The following is a 21,307-nucleotide window of genomic DNA, read 5'->3' on the forward strand; positions in this document are numbered from 1 at the left end:
TGAAGAAACAGCAGAGGAGGATGTGGTTGAGCAGAAACAGGGTGGTGCTTGGATAATATAGGATGCCGTTGGAAACGTGTTCGTGAAGAGCACAGTTATGGAAGGTGGCCCCGCCTTCCATAACGTCGTAGTAAAGGGTATCTTGGATGAAAATTAACTGTTTTAAAACCCAAATATGTTTTGCTATACACTTACCTAAATGGGGATTAGGGCCTCGCTCGGACCATCGACAAGGGGAGAGAGACAGAGAGACAGAGAGAGAGAGAGTGCTAAGGCGTATCTCATCCAAATTAACGGTTTTAAAACCCAATATTTTTTGGCAAAACTTACCAAAATGGTGACGAGAGATAGAGAGGGCATAGCGTGTTTCAACAGCTCAAACAGCATTGCTGTACACTAACCAGATCATCCTATTTATATAATCAATCTTTTGCAGCAATTTAAAGGGAACAAAATCAATGTTATTGTTGCAACCAAGGCGTAAGATGCACAAAAGAAATTCACAAAAAAATAAATGGCAATAAAACCCCATAGAAAAAAGAAAAAGAGTGACCCAATCTGGATTGAAAACATAGTGCACTCCTACCCATTGAACGTTCAATACAAACCCAATTTAAGCTACCATATCCTAATGCATTTATGTCTCTATATTTAAGAAATTACTCTTAGGTATGCCAAGAATACAAGGAAAGAGGAAGAGGCAGCTGTACCTTGGTTGTTTCCTGGTGTCTAGGGGTGGAAGTGGAAGATCGATGGCGCCTTCACGTTGAGGACGCGCCCCAGCCTCTTCTCGTTGCTTACCCGTTCCTCTTCCTCTTGCAAGCTTAGTTTCGGCTGTGGTACGTATTTCTTACGTAATGGCGGAAGAAGAGAGAGAGTTAGTTTATATGGATGAAGAAGAGCTGTGAGAGAGGGACTGCTAAAAGGAAAGGGGGAAATCTTTTTTTAGAGAGAGAGAGAGAGAGAGACTGCAAAAAGGAAAGGGGAAATCCCTTTTTTGTTCTTTTTTTTACACTGCTCAATTAATTTTAGTTTTTAGTTTGTTGACTCTCAGTTAAGTGCGGATCCGGTATTTCTGTGGAGCGGTCAGGATTCTCGGATGAGATTTCTTCTCATTTAGAAAATGACCTGATCTGGTTCAGTAGTAAGGGGTATCTTCGATGAAAATTAATCGTTTTAAAACCCAAATATTTTTTTGCTAAACACTTACCAAAATGGGGATTAGGGCATCTCTGCCCACAGACAAAGGAGAGAGAGAGGATCCAAATTAACGGTTTTAAAACCCAAAAATTTTTAGCAGAACTTACCAAAAAATGGTGAGGAGAGAGAGAGATAAAAAGGTGGGGGATAGGGATGACAGTCCACCATGGCCAGGGCGGCCTCCATCCCCGTTTTATGTCCTTCAACCCTGGTCCAAATGGGGTGAGGCAGGGCGGGGCCCCATTTCCCCTCGGTCCACTGCCATCCCTAATGGGGGACTATAGGATCGAAACATATCAATGAAACCAGTAAAACTGAATTTAACGCATTGAATTGGATTGGATCCATATGATTCATATATAGTTTATTGGACCGGATCTAGCACCCACTCTGATTTGGTTGGACCTAATTTGATCAATCAGGCATTCAAGCTGTTCAAATCAGGTTTTCTTTTTTCTGATATTTACATCTAGAAACCATCCCCGGGAGCTTGTTCTGCCTGCATACTGTCGACGAACAATGTTGTTGCAACTGAATCTCCTATAGCAACGAACATTGTCGTCACGATAAGCCTTTCTCTTAAGAAAAGCAAATTTGGTATAAACTTGGACACTCTCGGACAAGAAAAACAATTTTCTTTTTTTCTGCGGTGCATGGACAGTGCAGATCAGTGCTTCCTGTCCTGATCGTTGACGTCCCGGCAAGCCCCCTGTCCTAATTTCCACAGAAAACCAAAATCCCAATGAAAACGGAAATTCTTAAACAATGATCAACTAATACTGTTTGATAAGCAAAAAGGAACTTCAATAGAACATCATGGAACGGTCTACAACAAGTCCTTGAAGAGACAATGCAAAACAGAGTGCGTAACTAGAGCAAACAAACAGAGTGGATTTCTAGCTAGAGAACAAAGACTCGTCCAATTCAATCTTAACGATTTCTCCATCTTCGAAACGATCCTTCCTCGGTGGGGAAGGCGACGTGGGCGGCCTAGAAGGACCTCTCCCTTTCTTCTTGTTCCTGGGTCTCGCCTGACACATCACCACAAAACCATCAATTCATCTACCAAAATTCCCCTCAATTCTAGCACCAATTACAATTCAAAACACTCAAAATCAAGCGAAAGAAAAATCATCGAGTTCGGGAAGATGGGAAAGAAAGCAAGCCTCACATTGCCAAAAGAGTGCCTGAAACGCTTCCCTTTGGCGGTCTTCTTATCTCCGCGACCACAATAAACTAAGAAACACCCAACAACAAAGGTACCATCAATACTTAGAATGAATTAAGAGAGAGAGAGAGAGAGAGAGAGAGAGAGAGAGAGAGAGAGAGAGAGAGAGAGAGAGTATACCGGGAAGGTGGGTTTGAGTGAGGGGGGAAGCAACCAAGGAGAGCGAAGAGTGGGAAGAGATGGAGAGAGGGAATCCCACAGACTGCCTCGTGATAGAGAGTGAAGACAGAGCATCGGGATTATGGCGATGGGTGGGCATAGGAAGAAGGTTTCCGACGAGCGTTAGCGCCATCTCTCTGGGTCGCCACACGCACCCCTCAGCCTCTCTCCCCTAACCGGACAGGATAAGAGTGAGCAGCAGTCATTCCGCCCCTTCTGATATGGCTCTATCCCCTGCAAACGGATCGGGTTCGCGGGATTTTTTTTCTCCGATCCGAATCTCAAATGCAAGCAGCATCTCTCAGTTTGAATGGATGGGAGTCAGATCCAATGAGGTAAAGTTGAACCTGAATTCCAAATATGTATAGTAGTACTTAAAATAAAAAATACAAAATAAAACAAGCTATTTACATGCGAGAAAGAAATATAATTGGAGTTGACATTGATCTGAATCAGAATCTGATCCAACTTAAAATACCGTTCTGAATCCAAAAACAATCCGACTTAACATATCCAGATCCAGAATTCTCTATGACGAGTTCCTGTGTTATGTATCAGAATAAATGCTTTTAAAAGTATTAGAGTTCTTTCTTTTTTTTGAAAGACCATGAAAGATGTGGAAATCACCCTCGGGATCAGATACCTAAGTCGTGGAGGTTCAGCGTGCGGTACTTACTCACGGTTGCTTTTCCTACAGTGTAAACCTGTGGCGCACCTCTTGCTCTTTAGGGAGTCGCCCAACTTGATTGATCAAGGGCTTATCCCTTGCCATCGTTAATGCAAAGGTTTTGACACTCGACTTTGTTTTGAGCAAATTTGAAAGGAAGGAGCCTCCACATACGAATCTCATTGAAGGTCTTCAATGGTGGTTCACAAAGTCTTTTCGGATTGATTGGATGACTGTTGGAGGCTTGCTTTTCATACTACTGTTTTGGAGGCTGTGGTGAGCATATTGCTTGGAACTCCTGCTTGGATGTTTTTGGTAAAATACAGTCACAAGAAGATGAGTTTTGTAGTTTTAAAATTTGGTCCAAGTTGGGTGTTGTTCCTTGTTGTTGGCCTCCTATCGGGATAGGAGCTTTGCACATACAGCTGTTCTCCCACTCTCAGGGAGTGACAGAGAAGATTGCTTACAGTCTAATGGATGCTAGTGGGTTTTTTCCGAGAGCTGGGGTGAAAGTTTTTGATAAGGATCTTATTTTTCAAGAACTTCTCATCTTTGACAGACTCTAAGGGCATGTTTAGAAGAGAGAAAAACTCTCACAGGAAAAGAAAGTTTTGCCTACGAGAGTTTTTGATATGAGAAGTTCTTCGAAAGAAAGTTTTTTGTTTGTATAGCATGAAAAAAACATAGTGAGAAAATGTGAAAAAATGAGAGAGAGGAGGAGGAGAGCGGTGGTGATGGTGAGATGGTGGGATGTGGTGAGACGGGTGGTGGGGAGTGTAAAAATAAATTTTCTCTTGGTAAGAAACATTCCTCCACCATAAGGAATGTTTCCTATCAAAAAGTCTATTTTTTAGAAAAACTCTCTCAGCGAAAAAGTCTCTCTGGTTTGGAAGGGTCAAAAATTCTGTACTGATTTTTTTATTTTGCATCACTTTTCCTACATCTTTCTCGCTTTCAAACGTGCCCTTAGTGTGTGAATTCCAGTTTCATCCCAGTCTCTGTGGCATCTTCTATTCCTGTCTGGCCTAGATGGCTTAGGGATGTGTTGGAAGGTCACAGGCAGTTGGATTCAATGTTTTGATTTTTCGAACAGGCTCTTGATCAGTTGGTCATTCGTGGAACAGGCGCTTACTATTGATACTGGAGCTCTTTTATTCTTTCCTTTGGGTTCCAGGACTGAAGTTGTGTGGCAAGATAAGCCTGGAAGTTGGGATCCTACAGCGGATTGTAATTGAGGAGTGTTTTGATTCTTTATCAGGTTTTCATAATTCTGTTAGTTTGTTTTTCCTGTAAATACCTGTATATTACTGTATATATGTGATTAATAAAGGGATGGGGCCTTCCCCCAGCTATCTTCATCGAAAAGAAATATGCTCTGCCCTTAACATTCTTCCCTAAATTTTTTACTCAAACCCACAAAAGGTGCAGTGCAGCATCGCCTTATCCAAACAGTGCTTAATAACTTTTTATTTATCCTATTTTACTTATTTTTTGCTTAACTAACATTATATGAATTTAAAGGCATGGCTTCCTCAATTTTCTCATATATAAGCCCTCCTTCCTACCTTTTTTGTCAAAAGTTGCTCAAACTTTGTTAAAAAAAGAACTTATAAGAGTTGATGCTTAAACTATGTTAAAAAAGAACTTGAACGAGTTTATTTTATCTTCACAGCCGCGGTTAACAAAAGATTAACACCCACCATGGTCTGCTATGTTCATCATCCCTTTATAAAACCCCAGACAGTTAATGAAAGGAGCCTGACATATTCCCTGGTCTCTTTGCAAAAATTAGTCAGTGAGCTTCTCATCCCACCTGGATTTACGTTTCCTGCGCTGTTGAAGAACCCATTCACTATGGATCTCCTCTTCCTGCTCGAGACCTTTGTTGGAACATGGACCATTCACCTTTGGATCATAAGAACTGTTCCCATCTTTCCCTTCATGACTCGTTCCCTTTCTTTCATCCAGTAACAGATTCTTAAGAGCTGATTTGAGGTTAATTTCCTTGCAATATGCAGCAGAAAACTCAGTTTTCTGAACGGACGGGCCATCTTCTGCAACTCTACATGTTGCAGATGCGCCAGGCTCCTCCAAAGTAAGTATTTCACCACAGGGATCATCGTCAACCAACCATCCATAACAGGGTCTTCTTCCTACTTGCTGACTGTTAATAGCATATTGATGACTAGAGGATGCAGCAAGACCTATATTTTCAGAAACGGCCTTCTGACTATCAACAGATATCGGTAGTGGGATGTCATTGCCAATGCAAGTTATATCTTTCTGATCAATATTTTCATGTTGAACCAGAGTCGGTCTCCCTTCATCCTCAACAGCCGGTTGCTCCACAGACTTGTTTGCCAGCACCGTTTCTTCTTTCATTGCAAGACCATCAAACAAGCAAGATTAGAATATAATATTTATGAGAGAATATCCATTCATCCAAAACATGCATCTAAATAGCTACATAATAGAGTGCATACAAGTGGTTATACAAGGACCAGAAAAGTGCAGTTTTGTTCCTGTAATGACTATAGGAGAGATTCACCTGATCCTCCAAAGTCATGTGAAGAGCCACTTATTGGTAACCCGTCAGATCCTTTCAACTCATCTCCAGAAGCATTGTTTTCCTGAACAATAATGAAGTTGAAATGCTTAAACTACAATATGTATGTGGTTTCTTATCATGAAAAAGAAGATGCTCTTGCAAACTAATTTTCTCCAAGGAAGATGATTTATTTATAAGATCAACCCAATATCGGCTTGCTCTCAGTCGCATAAAGATACAGTATCAGTTCAAAACTGTGCATTATAATATCAGGGATACAAAAACCAAAACAATAGATTAGTTTCCCATAATTTTGTGAATTGTTCTCTATTTATTAGACTGATGCCCTTGGCAGATTGTGTCAGTATGTGAAAATGCAATCAGGAACTAAAATATCACAGAAACTAGACATACGAGAATAACTAAAGCAACATTAGTTTACAGAAAAAGAGTCAGAAATGGAAATCTCTACATTTGAGACAAATAATCACATAAAAATGAGAAAACTTCTATGGGAGTCACTAAGCTACTAATGTACAGGAACCAACAAAGGGATCTCTTCTTAATGCAACAAACGAGGTGCTCAGATGAATGCTGCAGTCAACGAATAACTATGATAGCTTCCAAAGCTTTGCAGAAGAACAAACATCATTAACCTTTTGCATCACTACTAAAATACACAGCCTTGAACAGAACACGAAAACTACTATTACCAATAAATAATAACACAATCCCCGTCTTTGAAAAGGACATGATGATGGAGAAACAAAGTTCTGAATGGAGTATATGATACACGAAACAACCTTTATATTTACTAAAGTTCAAAATATGAACAAGTCAATAAAACAAAGACAGCTACAGTTTTGAAACAAGATCATCATGATCTTGTGTTTGAAAAGAACATGGGAACAGAACTCTAGAAAAGGTATCTTGTATGCTGAACAGTTCGAAAACATACAAAGAAATGACTTATCAACGCACTGCCAGAAAATGCTAACTATAAATGATATATGCACAATATAATGTAGAAGACCATCATAAAAAATACGGCTCTTGTGAAGCCAATGTTGTTAAGAAGAATCAGGGTAGGCTCATGATATGTCAAGAAAGAGCAATAAACAAGATGAATCAGTGTATATCAAATAAAAAACAGGAGATACATCGCAAAGATTAAAGTCATTAAACCCAAGCTGCTACAAATGCCAAACCTTTCATCTAAGAAATTAATGGAGTAAGATATATGAATGACACCAATATGGCCGATATTGGGTTGGGCAACTGTAACAAGATATCATTTGCTATGATATATAAATGACACCAACTGTAACAAGATGTCACTTTACTATGTAATAATTGTTAGCACTGTACACAACCTGAGCTGAGCCCCTGTCTTGGTTGTTTAAGCTCCACACAGTACTTCCTATCCCAGGGTTGAGGTCAAACTACCATATTCAAGCTCATCATGCTCAGGCCATGTTTATATAGACATTCTATTGTTGTAATTGATTTTGTGATTTCATATCTTTTACATAATGTTGTAAAAGTGGAAATTAGTACAAGCTACACTGCATCTCTCTCTCTCTCTTCACTTTTGTATGGAAACCATCTTTTTTTAGCACAAGGGTTAGACCTTTTTGTGAACCAGAATCATCTTTAAGCGTACGAGTCACAAGCAATGGAGCATAACCACATGTATGCTAAATCTGTTAAGGTGTCTTAGGGCACATTGCCTCCAGTAGACCTGAAGCATGTGCCTTGGGCCCGGAGGCAATCCCTATGTGTTCCACACGCTTAGGCATAACTCCACAAGGCAAAAAGCAAGTGCATAGTTTACTTTGTATCTTCAAACGACGAAATTACTTCATCTATTTCTCTAATGCAATGAAACCCTTCCTTTTCTAGGCACTAAATAACATGTATAAAAATGCTAGTAAAGTGTGCAAGCACAAAACAATTTTACAAGTATACGGCGAACAGAAGGCTTTAGTGCCAGGCATAGCGACTGCGAAAGCGATGGGCATAACACCGATCTCATTACCAATGCTGGTCATAGCCAATGACAAAAGATAAACAAAACCAACCATAAGAATCATCTAATTCGACGATTTAAGAAAAAAGAAATAACCAACATTAAATATGACACTGCCTCCGCCACACGAAACCCCTGAAACTTAAAAAGCACGACCCAACGCAAAAGTGTTATAGGGCTCTTGCTATGAAGTATGAAAATGGCAATAAGGACGATCATCCCTAACTCTGTTTTTCAGAAGAAAAAGCACGACTAGCAAAGAACACATAGTCGTTTCTTAATAAACACTAACAGAAGCAGCAGAATGGCATCCAAAAAAATCATAGAAATTAAATGTCTTGGCACTAATATCAACAAAGCAAAACAAAAAAGAAGGGTATAGTGCATTTGAGCCAATAAGAACACATAGTCGTGGATTAGGTGTCTTGATGAATGCACTATACCCATGAAAATGCATTATTGGCTCAAGAAGAGGAAGAAAAAACAGAGAGTTCACCTGCACCGCAAGAGCCGCAGCGTTCTCTTGGCTTTCCAAAATGGAATCTATCACGAGCTTGTACGAACCTTCCTCGATGAACACCCATGCCCCATTCCCACCATAGACCTAAATCCCAACAAAAACAGAGAACACACACACACACACAAGAACCATGCACATTTCAAAGAAAAAGAGAGATAAAAAACACGATAAAAAGACTCGAGAAAAAAACAAACAAAATGCGACCGACCTTCTTCAGGTCTTCGATCGTCTTCTGAATGAGGCGCTTCGAAAACCCTAGCGGGAGCAACGCGTCTAACGCGGCGTCGATCCGCCTCTGCCCCGTCTGCAGAGAGAACCTAATCAGAGGAAAGAAACAAGAGTGGGAAAGAGAGAGAGAGAGATGCAGAGGAAATGGAAGAAGAGAGAGAGAGAAGGCATGTTCTTGCAGCTACATTTCTTCTGGGCATCGTTTCCCGCAGAACTGGAGAGGAGACAAAAGGAAGGAAGAGAGGGAGGAGAGTCTCAAGAGGAAGCCTCAGCTTCTTGCAGTAGTACGGTTGGGTGCGTGAGATCTATGGCTTTTGTGAGTGCATGCGAGTTCCAACGCCACCATTAGTGTCACTGTTGAAGCTGCTTAGAGACGGAACCCAAATCAGAAGCCATGCCATTAACGGCGGTTGTGGGGCGCCGTCAGGTGAGCCGCCCTAGCTCAGCCTGCAGCACTTAGAGTCTCTGTCCATGTCAGTTTTAAACTCCAATGGCTTACACCTCGACCCCATGGAGTCGCCAAGCTTCCGGCTTATGCATAAGGGTGATTCCCCTGGGATTTGAACCTAGACTGCTCGTCAAACAGTCTAGGCCTCATCCCACTACGCCAAAGCCCTTAAGTCTTAAGGATATCTAGTTTTGTGACATCCATGACTCAATAGATGGTAAGGTGGTGGAAAAGGTGAAGAAGCAAGGGGGTGTTAAACTGGATTTTTTCCTGAATTGAAATTCACTTTTTTACATCAAATCAGTTTTGCCCGTCATAGCATTTTGGATTAGACATTAAAATTACAAAATTGCCTACCAATAGTCTAATGAAAATATTTGAAAAAGCTATAATAAAATTACTTAACTAAGGCTATAATTGTGTACTTAAGACTGCTGATTGTTTTTTAGTCATTTCAGATAAATTTGTAAATATAAAAATTAAAATATTACAAAAATGCTATCATTCTTCACCTTTCAAATCTTTTATACTATATATATAAAGTAATGCTACATTCACCTAGTAAATATTGCTTTCTTTTTTTTAAGCATATCTTAACTAAAAATAAATTAATTTAATTTAAAAAATATAGAGCATGGTATAAACTTTAAGACATGACACCGCTTCAAGACCTCATTTCAAAATTCAAACCTTTAAACAAACATGTTCTATGGTTTAGAATATTATAAACAATCTTTTAGGCAAACAAGACAACAGAGATACTGCCATCTAGCATATTGGCAAATTTAAGTTTACTCGCCTTAATTTTTCAATATATAAAGCAAAGAGAAATGGAAACCTACTAGATAGAAAACTTACCAACCTTACCCACTAAGATTTTTTTTGGTGTTTTTTCGAAATTCTGACCTTAGAGATGTGTTCTGCATGATTGATTTACTAGAAATTAATACTTTGATCATGTATTTATATGAAAAAAATGGTATTTGAAGCCTTAAAAAGTATATAAAAATGGTAGGCCTTTGATTTTTGAACCTTATAAAAACTTATCATGATCAAGAAATCATGGTGGTGACTGCTTGGGCTACTTTCTATTTATCTAATTCAAGTTAACACTTGCAAATTACAGTTTTAACTTTTTATTGAGCCAAATAACATAATATGGTGGTTTTTGAAAAAATGAAGATAGTGATTTGCATGTTTATTGAAAATTTGGTACATGGAGATAGCCAAGACATATATATATAGGATATTTATTCTTTATTTAATAAACACATGTTTTAGATTATGATTTTTTGATATTTAGATGCATTTTCGAATGTGTTAAAATTCAACAGCTTAAAATACTTTGCATGCTAGAGTTTTAAATGAGCCATTAATTTTTCATGTTTTGAAAAACATGTGTAAACGTCGTAAAGTCTTCATTTAAAGCATATTTTTTAGAAAATAAATTATAAAGAACAAATATACAAGGTCTGATGAAATGTTCAAAGCCTCATACATTGGCGGTAGATTTTGAACTCTTACCTTATATATATATATATATTTGGATTCGGATTCGGATTGATTGCCCAAAAATTAAGCTTGGGATCCTGATCAGAGGGGTTACAGTCCGTACCCGATCCGTTGGCAGTCAGCAGGGTGACACGTCAGAAACCGATTAGATCGGGTTTGGGTATACACTCAAACCAGACCCGATCCTAACCGCACCGGCTGACCCGTTTTGCCGCTGTAGTTAAATGAAAACGACAAACAGCGTTTGGAAGTCGGTGGCGTCATTTTCGAACTTCCCAATTCTTCCTTTTGTGAGGAGGAATCTCAGATTCAGATCAACCAAATTGCTTTCTTTCTCTCTTTCTTGTTTTTTTTTGCTATCCCGGAGATCGATGGCATCGGCCGGAATTTCTTCGTATCGAGATCGGACGTCGGAATTCCTTTCCCTGTCCGAGAGCCTCAGGAGGACCGAAAGTCGCCTCAGCGGCTCGGCCATCGATCCGACTCGGAGCAATCACGAACCGTCTCATTCTGCAAACACCTCTCGATCGGAGCTCACCAAGAAGGCGTCCAGGATCGGGTTGGGAATCCACGAGGCTTCTCAGAAGATCGCCCGTCTCGCGAGACGTGAGTGCTTCTGCGGATTCGGTCCTACTCTAGGGTTTTGGTCGCAAATTTGGTACAAGTATCGAGAGAACGTGATCTATATGCTTTTCTCTTGTGGAGTTTCTTTTTTTCAATATATTCAAAGGCCGTAATTCTGGGAATTTCCAGTTTAACCAGAATTTTGATCCAATTCCGCTTTGGATTAGGTTTTCTTTAGCTGCTGCAGAAATATTGATGCAAGCCTGAATTTTGTAATTCGAATTCGATTTCTATCGAAAATCAGAAACTTTGATTGATATTTCCCTTCTTCCGATACTTAGGCTGTCCGTGCATCAATCTTTTTTATCAAATGCGTGATCTTCTTGTATGCAACTTTCCAGTGAGGTATTTCTTAAGGCTTCTTCCATGTATACATCAAGAAATTACGATTAAATTTGCCTTTTAACGTCATGTTCTTCTTATTCTTAAATATTTGGCTGTTGATCTCATTTAGAAAGGAGGCATATTTTTATATATGTTCTTATTCTTAGGCACGTTGGTTTCCTCACCTAAACGATTTCTTTGAGGACTGTGTTCGGTGAAATATCAAATGATTTGCTGCTTCTGGTTAACGGCTGGATAACGTAAATTAAATATGCATAGAAGTCATTCATTTGTTGTTTGTGGTTGATATGTTCGAGTGCAGATCAATTCTTACGGCGTGCTTTTGAGTCTTGATTTATGCCAACCTGTTGTTCTCTTACAGTTTATTGCTCTCTATGAAGAGTTCGAATAAGCTTCATGTTAGGGATCATTATGATCGAATTATAAATACTCAGAATATTCTTCATTATATGTTAGGCAGATCATATGAAGCAGTAATCTGTTTTTCTCTTTTCTGGTAGGGATGCTGCTTAAGCAATAGCTATAATAACCTAGGGATGAGATTTGTGTGCTTTTCGATGTTATAATAACTTTTTATCTTCCATGGAAATCGAAGTTCACACTGCTTTTGCCATGATATTGAACTCCACAAGTGATTTAGCTACATTTATTTCAATTTTCAGTGGCAAAAAGTTCATCCATGTTCAATGATCCAGCTTTGGAGATACAAGAGCTCACTGCTTTAATAAAAAGTGACATTGATGCATTAAATCTAGCCATTTCTGAATTGCAAGCCCTTCAAAATTTCGAATCATCTGATGGTAATTTTTCCAAGGATAGCATTGTCCACTCAACAACTATTTGTGATGATTTGAAAAACAGACTTATGGGGACCACGAAGCAGTTTAAGGATGTATTGACTACAAGGACAGAGGTTGGTATTTTGCTAGGGACTTTGACGGTCTGAAAATGCCATTTAATGATAAGAAGTTTCTAAGAAGATTTTGTTTTTCCTGCAGAATTTAAAGGCTCATGAAAATAGGAAACAGATTTTCTCAGCAAATGCATCACGAGAAAATCGCTTCATGCAGCATTCAAAGGCAGTTGCAGAACCCCCTCCCTGGTCAAGTGCAACAGGTGTTTCACCACCGCCCATGTAAGATTGATATAGTCAGCAATGCTGTAAATTCCCATGCACCACTGAAACCCGGGATGTGAGGGTTTTCTATTAGATTTTGTTTGTCTCAAATTAGCCTTATTTGGTGTTCCAGTTATTTTTTCCCAACCTGATTTCCTGGTGCTGTTAATACAGTTTGCATGCTGGATCTGGGAAATCAATATGCAATGGGAGTTGTCTTATTTATCTCCTGTTTGTGCGAATCATTTCTAGTCAGTTCTCCAATTTAATGCATTTTCTGAACCTTGAACCTTATTCGCTGGTGTGATTTACTTGGAGAACGCCATTGTATGATACTGGACTTGCTAATGAAATATGCTAGTCTTTAGTTCTTCTTAACATTACTTTTCTTAAAATGAGAATTCACTTAGAACAAATGATAAATGCCATATACAACTGGTCTACAATCGCGGCTACATAGACATTTATTACGAAAAAGTATTCATTAGGGGCATACGAGGATTAGCTCAACTAGATCATTCTTTTGATCGACGAGTAATTGATGGAGTTACAAATGGGGTTGGTGTTGCAAATTTCTTTCTGGGAGAAGGGATTAAATATATAAGGGGGGGTTCATATTTCTTCTTATCTATTCTTATATTTAGCTTGTGTATCAATAGTCTTACTAATTTACTATAAAATAAATTCCAGGATATGTGAGGGCCATTGTTGCAAGAGGTGGGTATGGTTACTGGTACTGGTATGCATAGGTCTGAATGTTTAGTGTATGGCTTCACCTGATAGAGTGATAGTATGTTGGTGCAGCTTCAAAAATTGTTTGCTACTGTTAAATTGTACATATATATTTATATATGGTGTATGTATATATATAATATATATTTATATATGTGTATTTACTATTTACATATGTATATACGAATGTATGTAAATGTGTTATATACATATATGTATTTATTTTTTCTTTATTTATTTATCTAGTTCATTTCGAACTAGAGGTCCAACTAGTCAACATTTAGTTGACTAGTCTTGGAGCCGTTGGAGCTAGTCCAACAGCTACAAATAGAGCCGTTGGAGCTAGTCCAAGGGTTACAAATAGAGCCATTGGACTAGCTCCAACGAAGTCTCCCTTCCCCCTCTTCTCTTGTGTATAAATAAGGGTTATCCCTTCTCTCAATGTATAAAATGCTTCTTGCATGCTTTGTGATAAATAAAAAGATTATTTATTTTAGCTCTCTTGTGGATACCCCTTGTGTGGGTTTTGGTTGTGTGTCCTTAGTGGACATTTGTTGTGCTTGTTGAGTTGATTCTTTGGTGGACATATTGTGGTTGTTTGAAAAACACTTGTTTCCTTACAGCTACAAGTTTCTAATGAAATTGATGTGGTTTATAAAAAGAATTAATACAAGTACTAACAATAATGGTACTCATTATTTAAAAGAATTGCATGATATATTTTTATATAAAGATACTGAATAATTATAGTAGCTATTTTCCATTTAATCTCATCATCTGCCCACTTCAAACAGATAACTTACACTATACAAATTCAAATTAATTTACAAGTGGAATAGTTTGCAAGTTCATGCTAAAAATAATAAGATGAGCATTTTGTTATATACATATTGATAAATAATGAGCATGTCTTGATGTTCATACTTTTGAAGTGACTCATGTTTCTTTTGTTTAGGATTGTAATCATAGTTTTCAATGGCAAGAGGTCATTCTCATTATTACTGTATTTAATAATACATCATTGCATAACATGATAAATTCTAATTATATATATTAATTAAATGCAAATGCAAAGAGTTTCTTTAGTATTTGGTACTCCTATTGTTTCTGCATCGAATTTTGTACCAGTACCTGGTACCATATGCCTAGCAGTACACAAGGGAATATCAACAACCAATGCAACTTGGATGAGGATTAAGGAATTATCCTCGTGTCTGAAAATCAGTTCTGGACAATTTGCAGTATTTATATCTTTAACATGTAATATGTGTAGGATTCTTCTCAGTTAGAATCATGTATATTTTTATTTCACTTTAAAGTCATAAATGATGTAAGATGCATCTTATGAAATGTAGCTTTTCAATCAACTTTCTGGACGACAATTCTTGCAATATTTATGATCAACCTTAGAAAAGTTTTCAGTTTTTTTTAATCCTTTTAACTTTCCTTTACCAAATTTGTAATTAAATTGTTTATACATTCACTAATACTTTGCATGCTAACGCTGATATACAACAGCCCTGATATTTTCAAGATACATTTTTGTCCATAGATGTCTACAGTTACAGTCCAAGTGTTGAGTTTTTGTGTATGTGATCCATCCTGTCTGCATGAATGCAGGAATTACATATTTAAATAATACTTATTAAAGTTGATGTGAGGCTATATTGGTGAAAAATATCATCTCGTTACAACTTTTTAGAAAAATGACTTAGAAAGATTTTTTTGGTTCATGTGTCATTGTTTGAAGTATAGTCTTTTTCCTTTTTTTCCTTTTTCCTTATTTTTTCTTTTTTTCTTTTGTGCATTAAATGCACCTTCATTGGGGGCCCCAACAAGGAGTCGTTGGGCCCTCAACGGTCACAATTGTGACCGTTGGGAGCCCAACGACACCTTGTTGGGTCTCCCAATGGTGCCTTTTCTCTCTTTTCTCTAAACCCTCTCTCACTCCTCTCTTGCCTATAAATAAGTGGGGTCTCCCCCTTTGTAAAGGGTGGCTTCTTCAAGCCCTTTAGTGCATTTATAAGATTTTATGCTTTCTAGCCATTATTGGCTTTTGTGTATGTCCTCTTTTGGACTTGTTCTTTGATTTCTATGTGTGAATGTCCATTGTAGGACATACATTTCTTTTCCGCATATTTCATTACATGAAGGATCTTTTTGAGGGGTCTAATGCACAAGAGAAGGTTGTAATGATGAGCTAGAAAGTGTAAATCAACAAAGAAATTTTAGTTTAGAAATGATGTTCTAAGTTAGTGAAGTAAGATATAATAGAAATAGGTGCAAATAAAATATCTAAAGTTTAGGAGGGAGGTTGAATGAAATAACTGGTTGTTTTGGTCACTCCACCCTCCAGCTATGATGGACGGATGGAGGGAGGTTATTACTTGTGTTTTAGCACCCCAGTGTTAAATTATGTATATATAAATATATATATACATATACTTATATATATACATTCGTATATATATAAGTATATATACGTATATATATACACATAATATAGCTTTTTCTGTTTTGTATAAACCAAAAACCCGATAGGGGTGTTTTGGTAATTTCACCTGTACTTTTTCTTTTTTACCTTTTTTTCTTTCTTTTTCCCCTTTTTCTTTTTACTTTTTCCTTTTTCAGTTTTTGACTTTTAGGACCATAAGGGGCCCCACCTATCTAGTCGTTGGGGCCCCAACAGTCATATTTATGACCGTTGGGGCTCCCAACGACTAGAAGGGAGCCCCCTTTATGGTCCTCCTTTATGCTCTCCTCCTCTATATAAAGAGGAGGCTCCCCCTTGTAAATGTATGGGTTTTTCACCCTTCTCTTTCCTTCTTCAATAATATCCAACTTATGACTTTAAGTCATTTTCACTTTTGAGAGTTTTGTGTGTGCACTTTTAGTGCTTGTGTTCTTGACTCTTGTGGTCACTCTTTAAGAGTGCCTTTTGCTCTATTGGTGCTTCCGCCTCTTTTCATTACACCCAGTTCTTCTCTATTTTGTTCTTGACCTCATGCATCTTTCCTTTTCTTGAAGTCTTATCCCTATGCTAGTGTTTTTTCATTTTATCTGTTTGTGGCATATATTGACCTCTGTATGCATGCCATTATCTATTGTGAGGACTTCCCTATGATAAACTTCATTTTTGTTTTGCAACAGATTACCTTCAGGTGGAGTATCAAATGGGAGTCAGCTGAGGTATGCTTTGTTATCACTGTTACCTCATTTGCTTTTGTAGTCTCTTGTGCCTGAAGCCTTGACTATAAATAGCTAAGCAAAAGAGCTGGTGATTTGTCCTTAACATTTTACTGAACTAAGCAATGATGAACAGTCTGATATGCGAACAAAGGCCAGACTTTTCTCTATGGTCAAGTGAACATGAAATGCTCGGGTTGCTATAAGGCATAAAAGTATAGTCCATGCTTTTTTGTTCTTGTCAACGAATGCAAGGATGCAATCTAATTGGTGATTCAACAAATGAAAAACATGCATTTGTTTACCCAACTCGTTTGATACTCATGAGTGTAATACATACTTATGCATGTTAGCAAATTATCTGTTATAAGTGCTGAATTTCCACTTTTAACATTCTCCAATTGGATTTTATGGCCTTTAAACTATGATCAGTGTCTATGTACAAAGCTTTGTTTTGTTTTTCAGTCTGTTATGTATTATATTTGAATTATGAAATGCAATCTTAATGCAAGTTGAGCTGAATATATGATTTGTGAGTGTGTCCTTCCCTTGTCCTAATTGTTATATTACTCAAGTACAAGTGGTCCATTAAGGCAGGAATCATTGTGGAAGAAAATGGTCCATTAGGAGTTCCTTCATTAACCATTCTTGAGGGTTTACCTAGGTGAGAAGAGGTGGGTTAATTATTTATCTGTTTACAGCTATGTAACATGGACTCTTCTAACAGGGCACCGCACCCGCACCCACACCCAGCCGGGTGCGACACTTGGACACAACTTCCTTTGTGTTAGGTGAAGTCAACCACACTAAATTTACATATAAAGGCATATTTTGAAGTAAATGGACCATGATAAAACAATCCATATGGTCAGATTACTTAATAATGCATTGATTAATGAGTTTCTGATACCAACTTTCTCGTGCACATTTTCTCACCAAATAGGCAAATACTTTATATACATGGATAGCATTTGCTAAGGAACCCCCTAGTTGGAGCTCTTATGATGAAGTAAATTTAACCAAATCTGACCTCATGGATGTGTCCAGCATGGTCAAAATAGTAAGAATTGACCGATCATTGTTTTTCAACATAAAAATATGTTTTTAAAGGTTTGAAAATTTGGTACACTCTAGGCCATTGATTTTTCAACCCTCATAAAATCTGATGTATGCATTAGAAAAACATGATCCAAAGGTCGGTTTCTACTAAACTTAATATGCAGATCACGTCTGAAGGGCCAGATATGTCAAAAACTGGAAAAAAAAATTATTATAAAATTTCACTAAGGGGTTCCTTACCCACGACGGTAGCAAAAGTTACCCCATATATATATATATATATATATATATATATATATATATATATATATGTGTGTGTGTGTGTGTGTGTGTGTGTGTGTGTGTGTGTGTGTGTGTGTGGATCGGAAGGAACAAGGCACTTGCATTGCACATTGCTATTCTCTAGGAAAATTCTCAACTAGCACAGTTGGATAAAGTATGCATTAATGCATCATTTTCAAGCCAGCGTTTCAAGAGTTTTCATTTTTCTTCTTTTGAGGGATGAAATTGTTCTCTATATGGCATTGGTGGCTACTCCAATGGGGTTTGATCTTCTCTATAGTCCCGTGTATCTCCTAATAAGGTACTGTGGAGTGGGGAATGGGCTTTTTCTCGCATTAGCCCCTAGCTTTTTTCCCCCATTGGGTCTCTTATTTTTTCCTAGTCCTTGTTAGTCTTATGTTCCTAGTCCTTGTTAGTCTTATGAAATTGTTCTCTATATGGCATTGGTGGCTACTCCAATGGGGTTTGATCTTCTCTATAGTCCCGTGTATCTCCTAATAAGGTACTGTGGAGTGGGGAATGGGCTTTTTCTCGCATTAGCCCATAGCTTTTTTCCCCCATTGGGTCTCTTATTTTTTCCTAGTCCTTGTTAGTCTTATGTTTTTAGTGGTAAGATCGCATCACCTCTACTTAGTTTTTTCAGTACACTTTTCTCTCTAACTGTAAAAAAGGAAAAGAGAACAGTGTACTTCTGACTGGATTTATACTCAAACATGATTCCATGAAGGCTCAAGCTCAAACCAAATTTGAATCACTAATTGAACATTTAAGATAAGAACCAAGCCTGAGCAGCCAGGACTTGACTTGCGAGTTGTGATGACTTGGTTTGCTCCCCTACTTCCACTATGATAATGCCATCAATTAATTGCACATATTGGCTGGATAATAGACTATACAGAGACAACTTAAACCTCCAACTGGGATCACTGGAGTAGTTTTATCCTAATTACTTATCCCGCATTAACCTTTCACTGCTATTAAATGTTCATACCTTCAATGGTCCCACCAGGCTCTCTTCATTTGTATATGTGTATCCTGTGAGACATATTTTCGCCAGCGGGAGGAGCCACCTCCCGTGTTCTGTCCACCCTCATATGTGATTTTCTTGACCAGCGAATGTGCTAATTAAGTATCTGACGGTAGTGTAGAATCTACTGAAAGAGCATTAACCAGATCCCTTTTCCCTTGCTCTGCATGAAGCAGTGGATAACAAAGAAACAGTAAGTTTTTTTGTCAAGAATCTAGATAAGTTCCGAGGAGGATTCTTGTGAAATAATACATTTCTGGGAGGATTTAATTATTCCTGCTTGCAACTTTGAGAAGCAACAGAAATTGATCATAACTTGATCTAAGCCAGCATGAAGGATAATGAAAATGTATTTTTCTGAGATTTTAAGCATATAGAATACTGGCTAAAGATGAATGTATTATAAGCAGGGGGGATGAAACTAAATGCTCGAGAAGAGGAAACAGCAGCCAAATGATCAAAATTCGAAACTGGAGTTAAGCATTGAAACACTGAAATAGTAGTCCCCTGGTCTGGTTGAGGGCTACTATTTTCAATTGCAAAATGATGTGTGAAGTGATTCTTTCATAACTAAATTTAAGGTAAATTTGCTTTCTTTTTCATTGATGTGCAAAACTAAGGCATTTGATGTAATTTATCAACCAGGCACTGTTTGATGAAGTTAACTAACTAGGCCAGTATGGCTGTGTTGGTACACCATGTTGACATGGTTGCTCGAACTCTGTTGGTCCCTGCACCATTCAAGCATGTGAAGGTGGTGCAAGCCAATTTCATATGAAATATATGATGATTTCTGATGGATCATTCATCATCATATATGATATTGGCATTCAATGACTAAATGGATTTTTTCTAATTGATTGATGGAGTGAGTATAGATCTGTTGATAATAGAACTGTGTTTTTCGTGCATGAGGGAGTAAATTATAATCTTCTTCTAGCCAAATATCTTCAGATCTGAGGTCATAGAACAAGAACACTCATAATGTCTGTTGCAGACGAAGATTGGGTTCAGATGTTGCACCATCACACAGCATGGAGGTGCAGATGCTACAACAGACTGTTCCACGTCAAGACAACTACATGCAAAGCAGGGCAGTTGCTCTCCAGAACGTAGAATCAACAATTTCAGAACTTGGTGGCATCTTCACCCAGTTGGCAACCATGGTAGCACAACAAGGTGAATTGGCTATCAGGTTTGGTTCCCCATCCCCATCTATGTGATGCACAAATATGACTTTTTAAGAACGTTCTTTTCATCACCTTGAACTGACACCTTCGGCCTTGACTCGAACATGGTGGTCCATTGAACTTAGAGTTATAGAAGTCAGTCTCGAGTTCAGGGTCTGTGTTGAACAAAGTTGATGCTTGGACCAGCCAATGAATCAGAGTCTTAAGTTTTGCAGCGAGCAGTCATTGCTAAAATGGAGGTTCAGTCATGGCCAACCACAGAGTTGGTGAACTGATTTCCCAGCCATGTTGAGTTGATTTGGATCAAGTCTATATATGACTTGACCCAGCAAATAGTTCTGATTCTTTTGGGCAGCTCACTATATCAGCCCAGCACAAGCTAAGTCTGGTCCAACACTAGCATGGATCAAAAGTTTCAAAATATTATCCCATGGTGGAGGAAAACCATCACCTAAGGCATCCGTTTGAACTCGAAACAGGATTGACGATAACATGGAGGAGACGTTATCAAATGTGGAAGGCGCGAGGAGTGCACTCTTGAAGCATTTGAATCGTGTCTCTTCAAACAGGTGGCTTATGATCAAGATATTTGCCGCTCTCATATTTTTTATGCTCATCTTTGTGTTCGTATTATAAGCAGGAAATTGAAAAAAGAAAATTTGACTCTCCCCCACTCTGATATATTGAATTATTTGGTTATTGTAAGTATTTCTCTGTGGAGCTTGGCTGACAGTGGGTTGTGCCCGTCAGTCACCTCTAAGGATTGTAAATCCGTAAATTGTCCACGTATTTTACAGCTTTCGTTGTGTTCCAAATTGTGCTACATGCTCAGTTAATGCAGTTCCAATCCAAAGAAATTTAATGTTAGAATCTCTGACTCCCAGTTTCATTTTTTTCTCATTTTATTTGTTTGATGTGGAAATTTTATAAAAGCTATAGCCTAATTCCTAAGGTGCTGCGTTAAGCCCACCTTGAGTGAAGCTACAAAGTAGGTACATGTCCATACCGACTCCTCTAGCCAAGTGCTTTTAGGAACTGGAGATGGGTGGGGAGATAATTGCTGAGAAGTAAATTTCTGTGTGGTGGTGGCCGGTGGTATGGAGCCTATAGGGTGGACTTGGTGGTCACAGGGAATGGTGGTGGTATAGAGGTTGTGAGAAAAGACAAACATTGAATCTGCCGGAATAAGAAGCGTAGAATCCAGGA

General features: G+C 38.2%; 2 protein-coding genes and 1 long non-coding RNA gene across 3 annotated transcripts; 1 reads left to right on the top strand and 2 right to left on the bottom strand.

The window, feature by feature from the left end:
• Positions 1 to 1,982: 1,982 nt before the first annotated feature.
• On the bottom strand, positions 1,983 to 2,781 carry LOC149828129 (small ribosomal subunit protein bTHXc-like). Its single transcript, XM_090017403.1, has 3 exons — positions 2,549 to 2,781; positions 2,372 to 2,436; positions 1,983 to 2,231 (listed from the first exon to the last, which is right to left on the bottom strand). The coding sequence occupies exons 1-3, from the start codon at positions 2,718 to 2,720 to the stop codon at positions 2,097 to 2,099; spliced, it is 372 nt and encodes a 123-aa protein (XP_089873529.1). The 5' UTR covers positions 2,721 to 2,781; the 3' UTR covers positions 1,983 to 2,096.
• A 4,947-nt stretch (positions 2,782 to 7,728) lies between these two features.
• On the bottom strand, positions 7,729 to 8,901 carry LOC149828130 (uncharacterized). Its single transcript, XR_016434302.1, has 4 exons — positions 8,765 to 8,901; positions 8,560 to 8,655; positions 8,328 to 8,435; positions 7,729 to 7,845 (listed from the first exon to the last, which is right to left on the bottom strand). It is a non-coding gene; the product is annotated as an uncharacterized LOC149828130 (long non-coding RNA).
• Positions 8,902 to 10,783: 1,882 nt separating this feature from the next.
• On the top strand, positions 10,784 to 20,970 carry LOC149828131 (syntaxin-31-like). The gene is made up of 6 exons (XM_090016771.1): positions 10,784 to 11,145; positions 12,171 to 12,421; positions 12,507 to 12,643; positions 16,508 to 16,546; positions 19,909 to 20,106; positions 20,581 to 20,970. Exons 1-6 carry the CDS (start codon positions 10,911 to 10,913, stop codon positions 20,735 to 20,737), a joined length of 1,017 nt encoding a protein of 338 aa, XP_089872897.1. The 5' UTR covers positions 10,784 to 10,910; the 3' UTR covers positions 20,738 to 20,970.
• The last annotated feature ends 337 nt before the right edge of the window (positions 20,971 to 21,307 follow it).

Source organism: Nuphar pumila, chromosome 9, assembly GCF_984573655.1.
Source record: "Nuphar pumila chromosome 9, dmNupPumi1.hap1.1, whole genome shotgun sequence".
Classification (NCBI taxonomy): Eukaryota; Viridiplantae; Streptophyta; class Magnoliopsida; order Nymphaeales; family Nymphaeaceae; genus Nuphar; species Nuphar pumila.

What these genes read in the sequence shown, in the direction of transcription:
- LOC149828129 (XM_090017403.1), bottom strand. Translation starts at nt 2,720, where the DNA reads ATGGCGCTAACGCTCGTCGGAAACCTTCTTCCTATGCCCACCCATCGC. An exon ending in CACTCAAACCCACCTTCCCG is followed by an intron (nt 2,437 to 2,548) that starts GTATACTCTCTC and finishes GGTGTTTCTTAG; the next exon opens with TTTATTGTGGTCGCGGAGAT. An exon ending in TCAGGCACTCTTTTGGCAAT is followed by an intron (nt 2,232 to 2,371) that starts GTGAGGCTTGCT and finishes GTGATGTGTCAG; the next exon opens with GCGAGACCCAGGAACAAGAA.
- LOC149828131 (XM_090016771.1), top strand. Translation starts at nt 10,911, where the DNA reads ATGGCATCGGCCGGAATTTCTTCGTATCGAGATCGGACGTCGGAATTC. An exon ending in TATTGACTACAAGGACAGAG is followed by an intron (nt 12,422 to 12,506) that starts GTTGGTATTTTG and finishes TTTTTCCTGCAG; the next exon opens with AATTTAAAGGCTCATGAAAA. An exon ending in TCAAATGGGAGTCAGCTGAG is followed by an intron (nt 16,547 to 19,908) that starts GTATGCTTTGTT and finishes TGTCTGTTGCAG; the next exon opens with ACGAAGATTGGGTTCAGATG.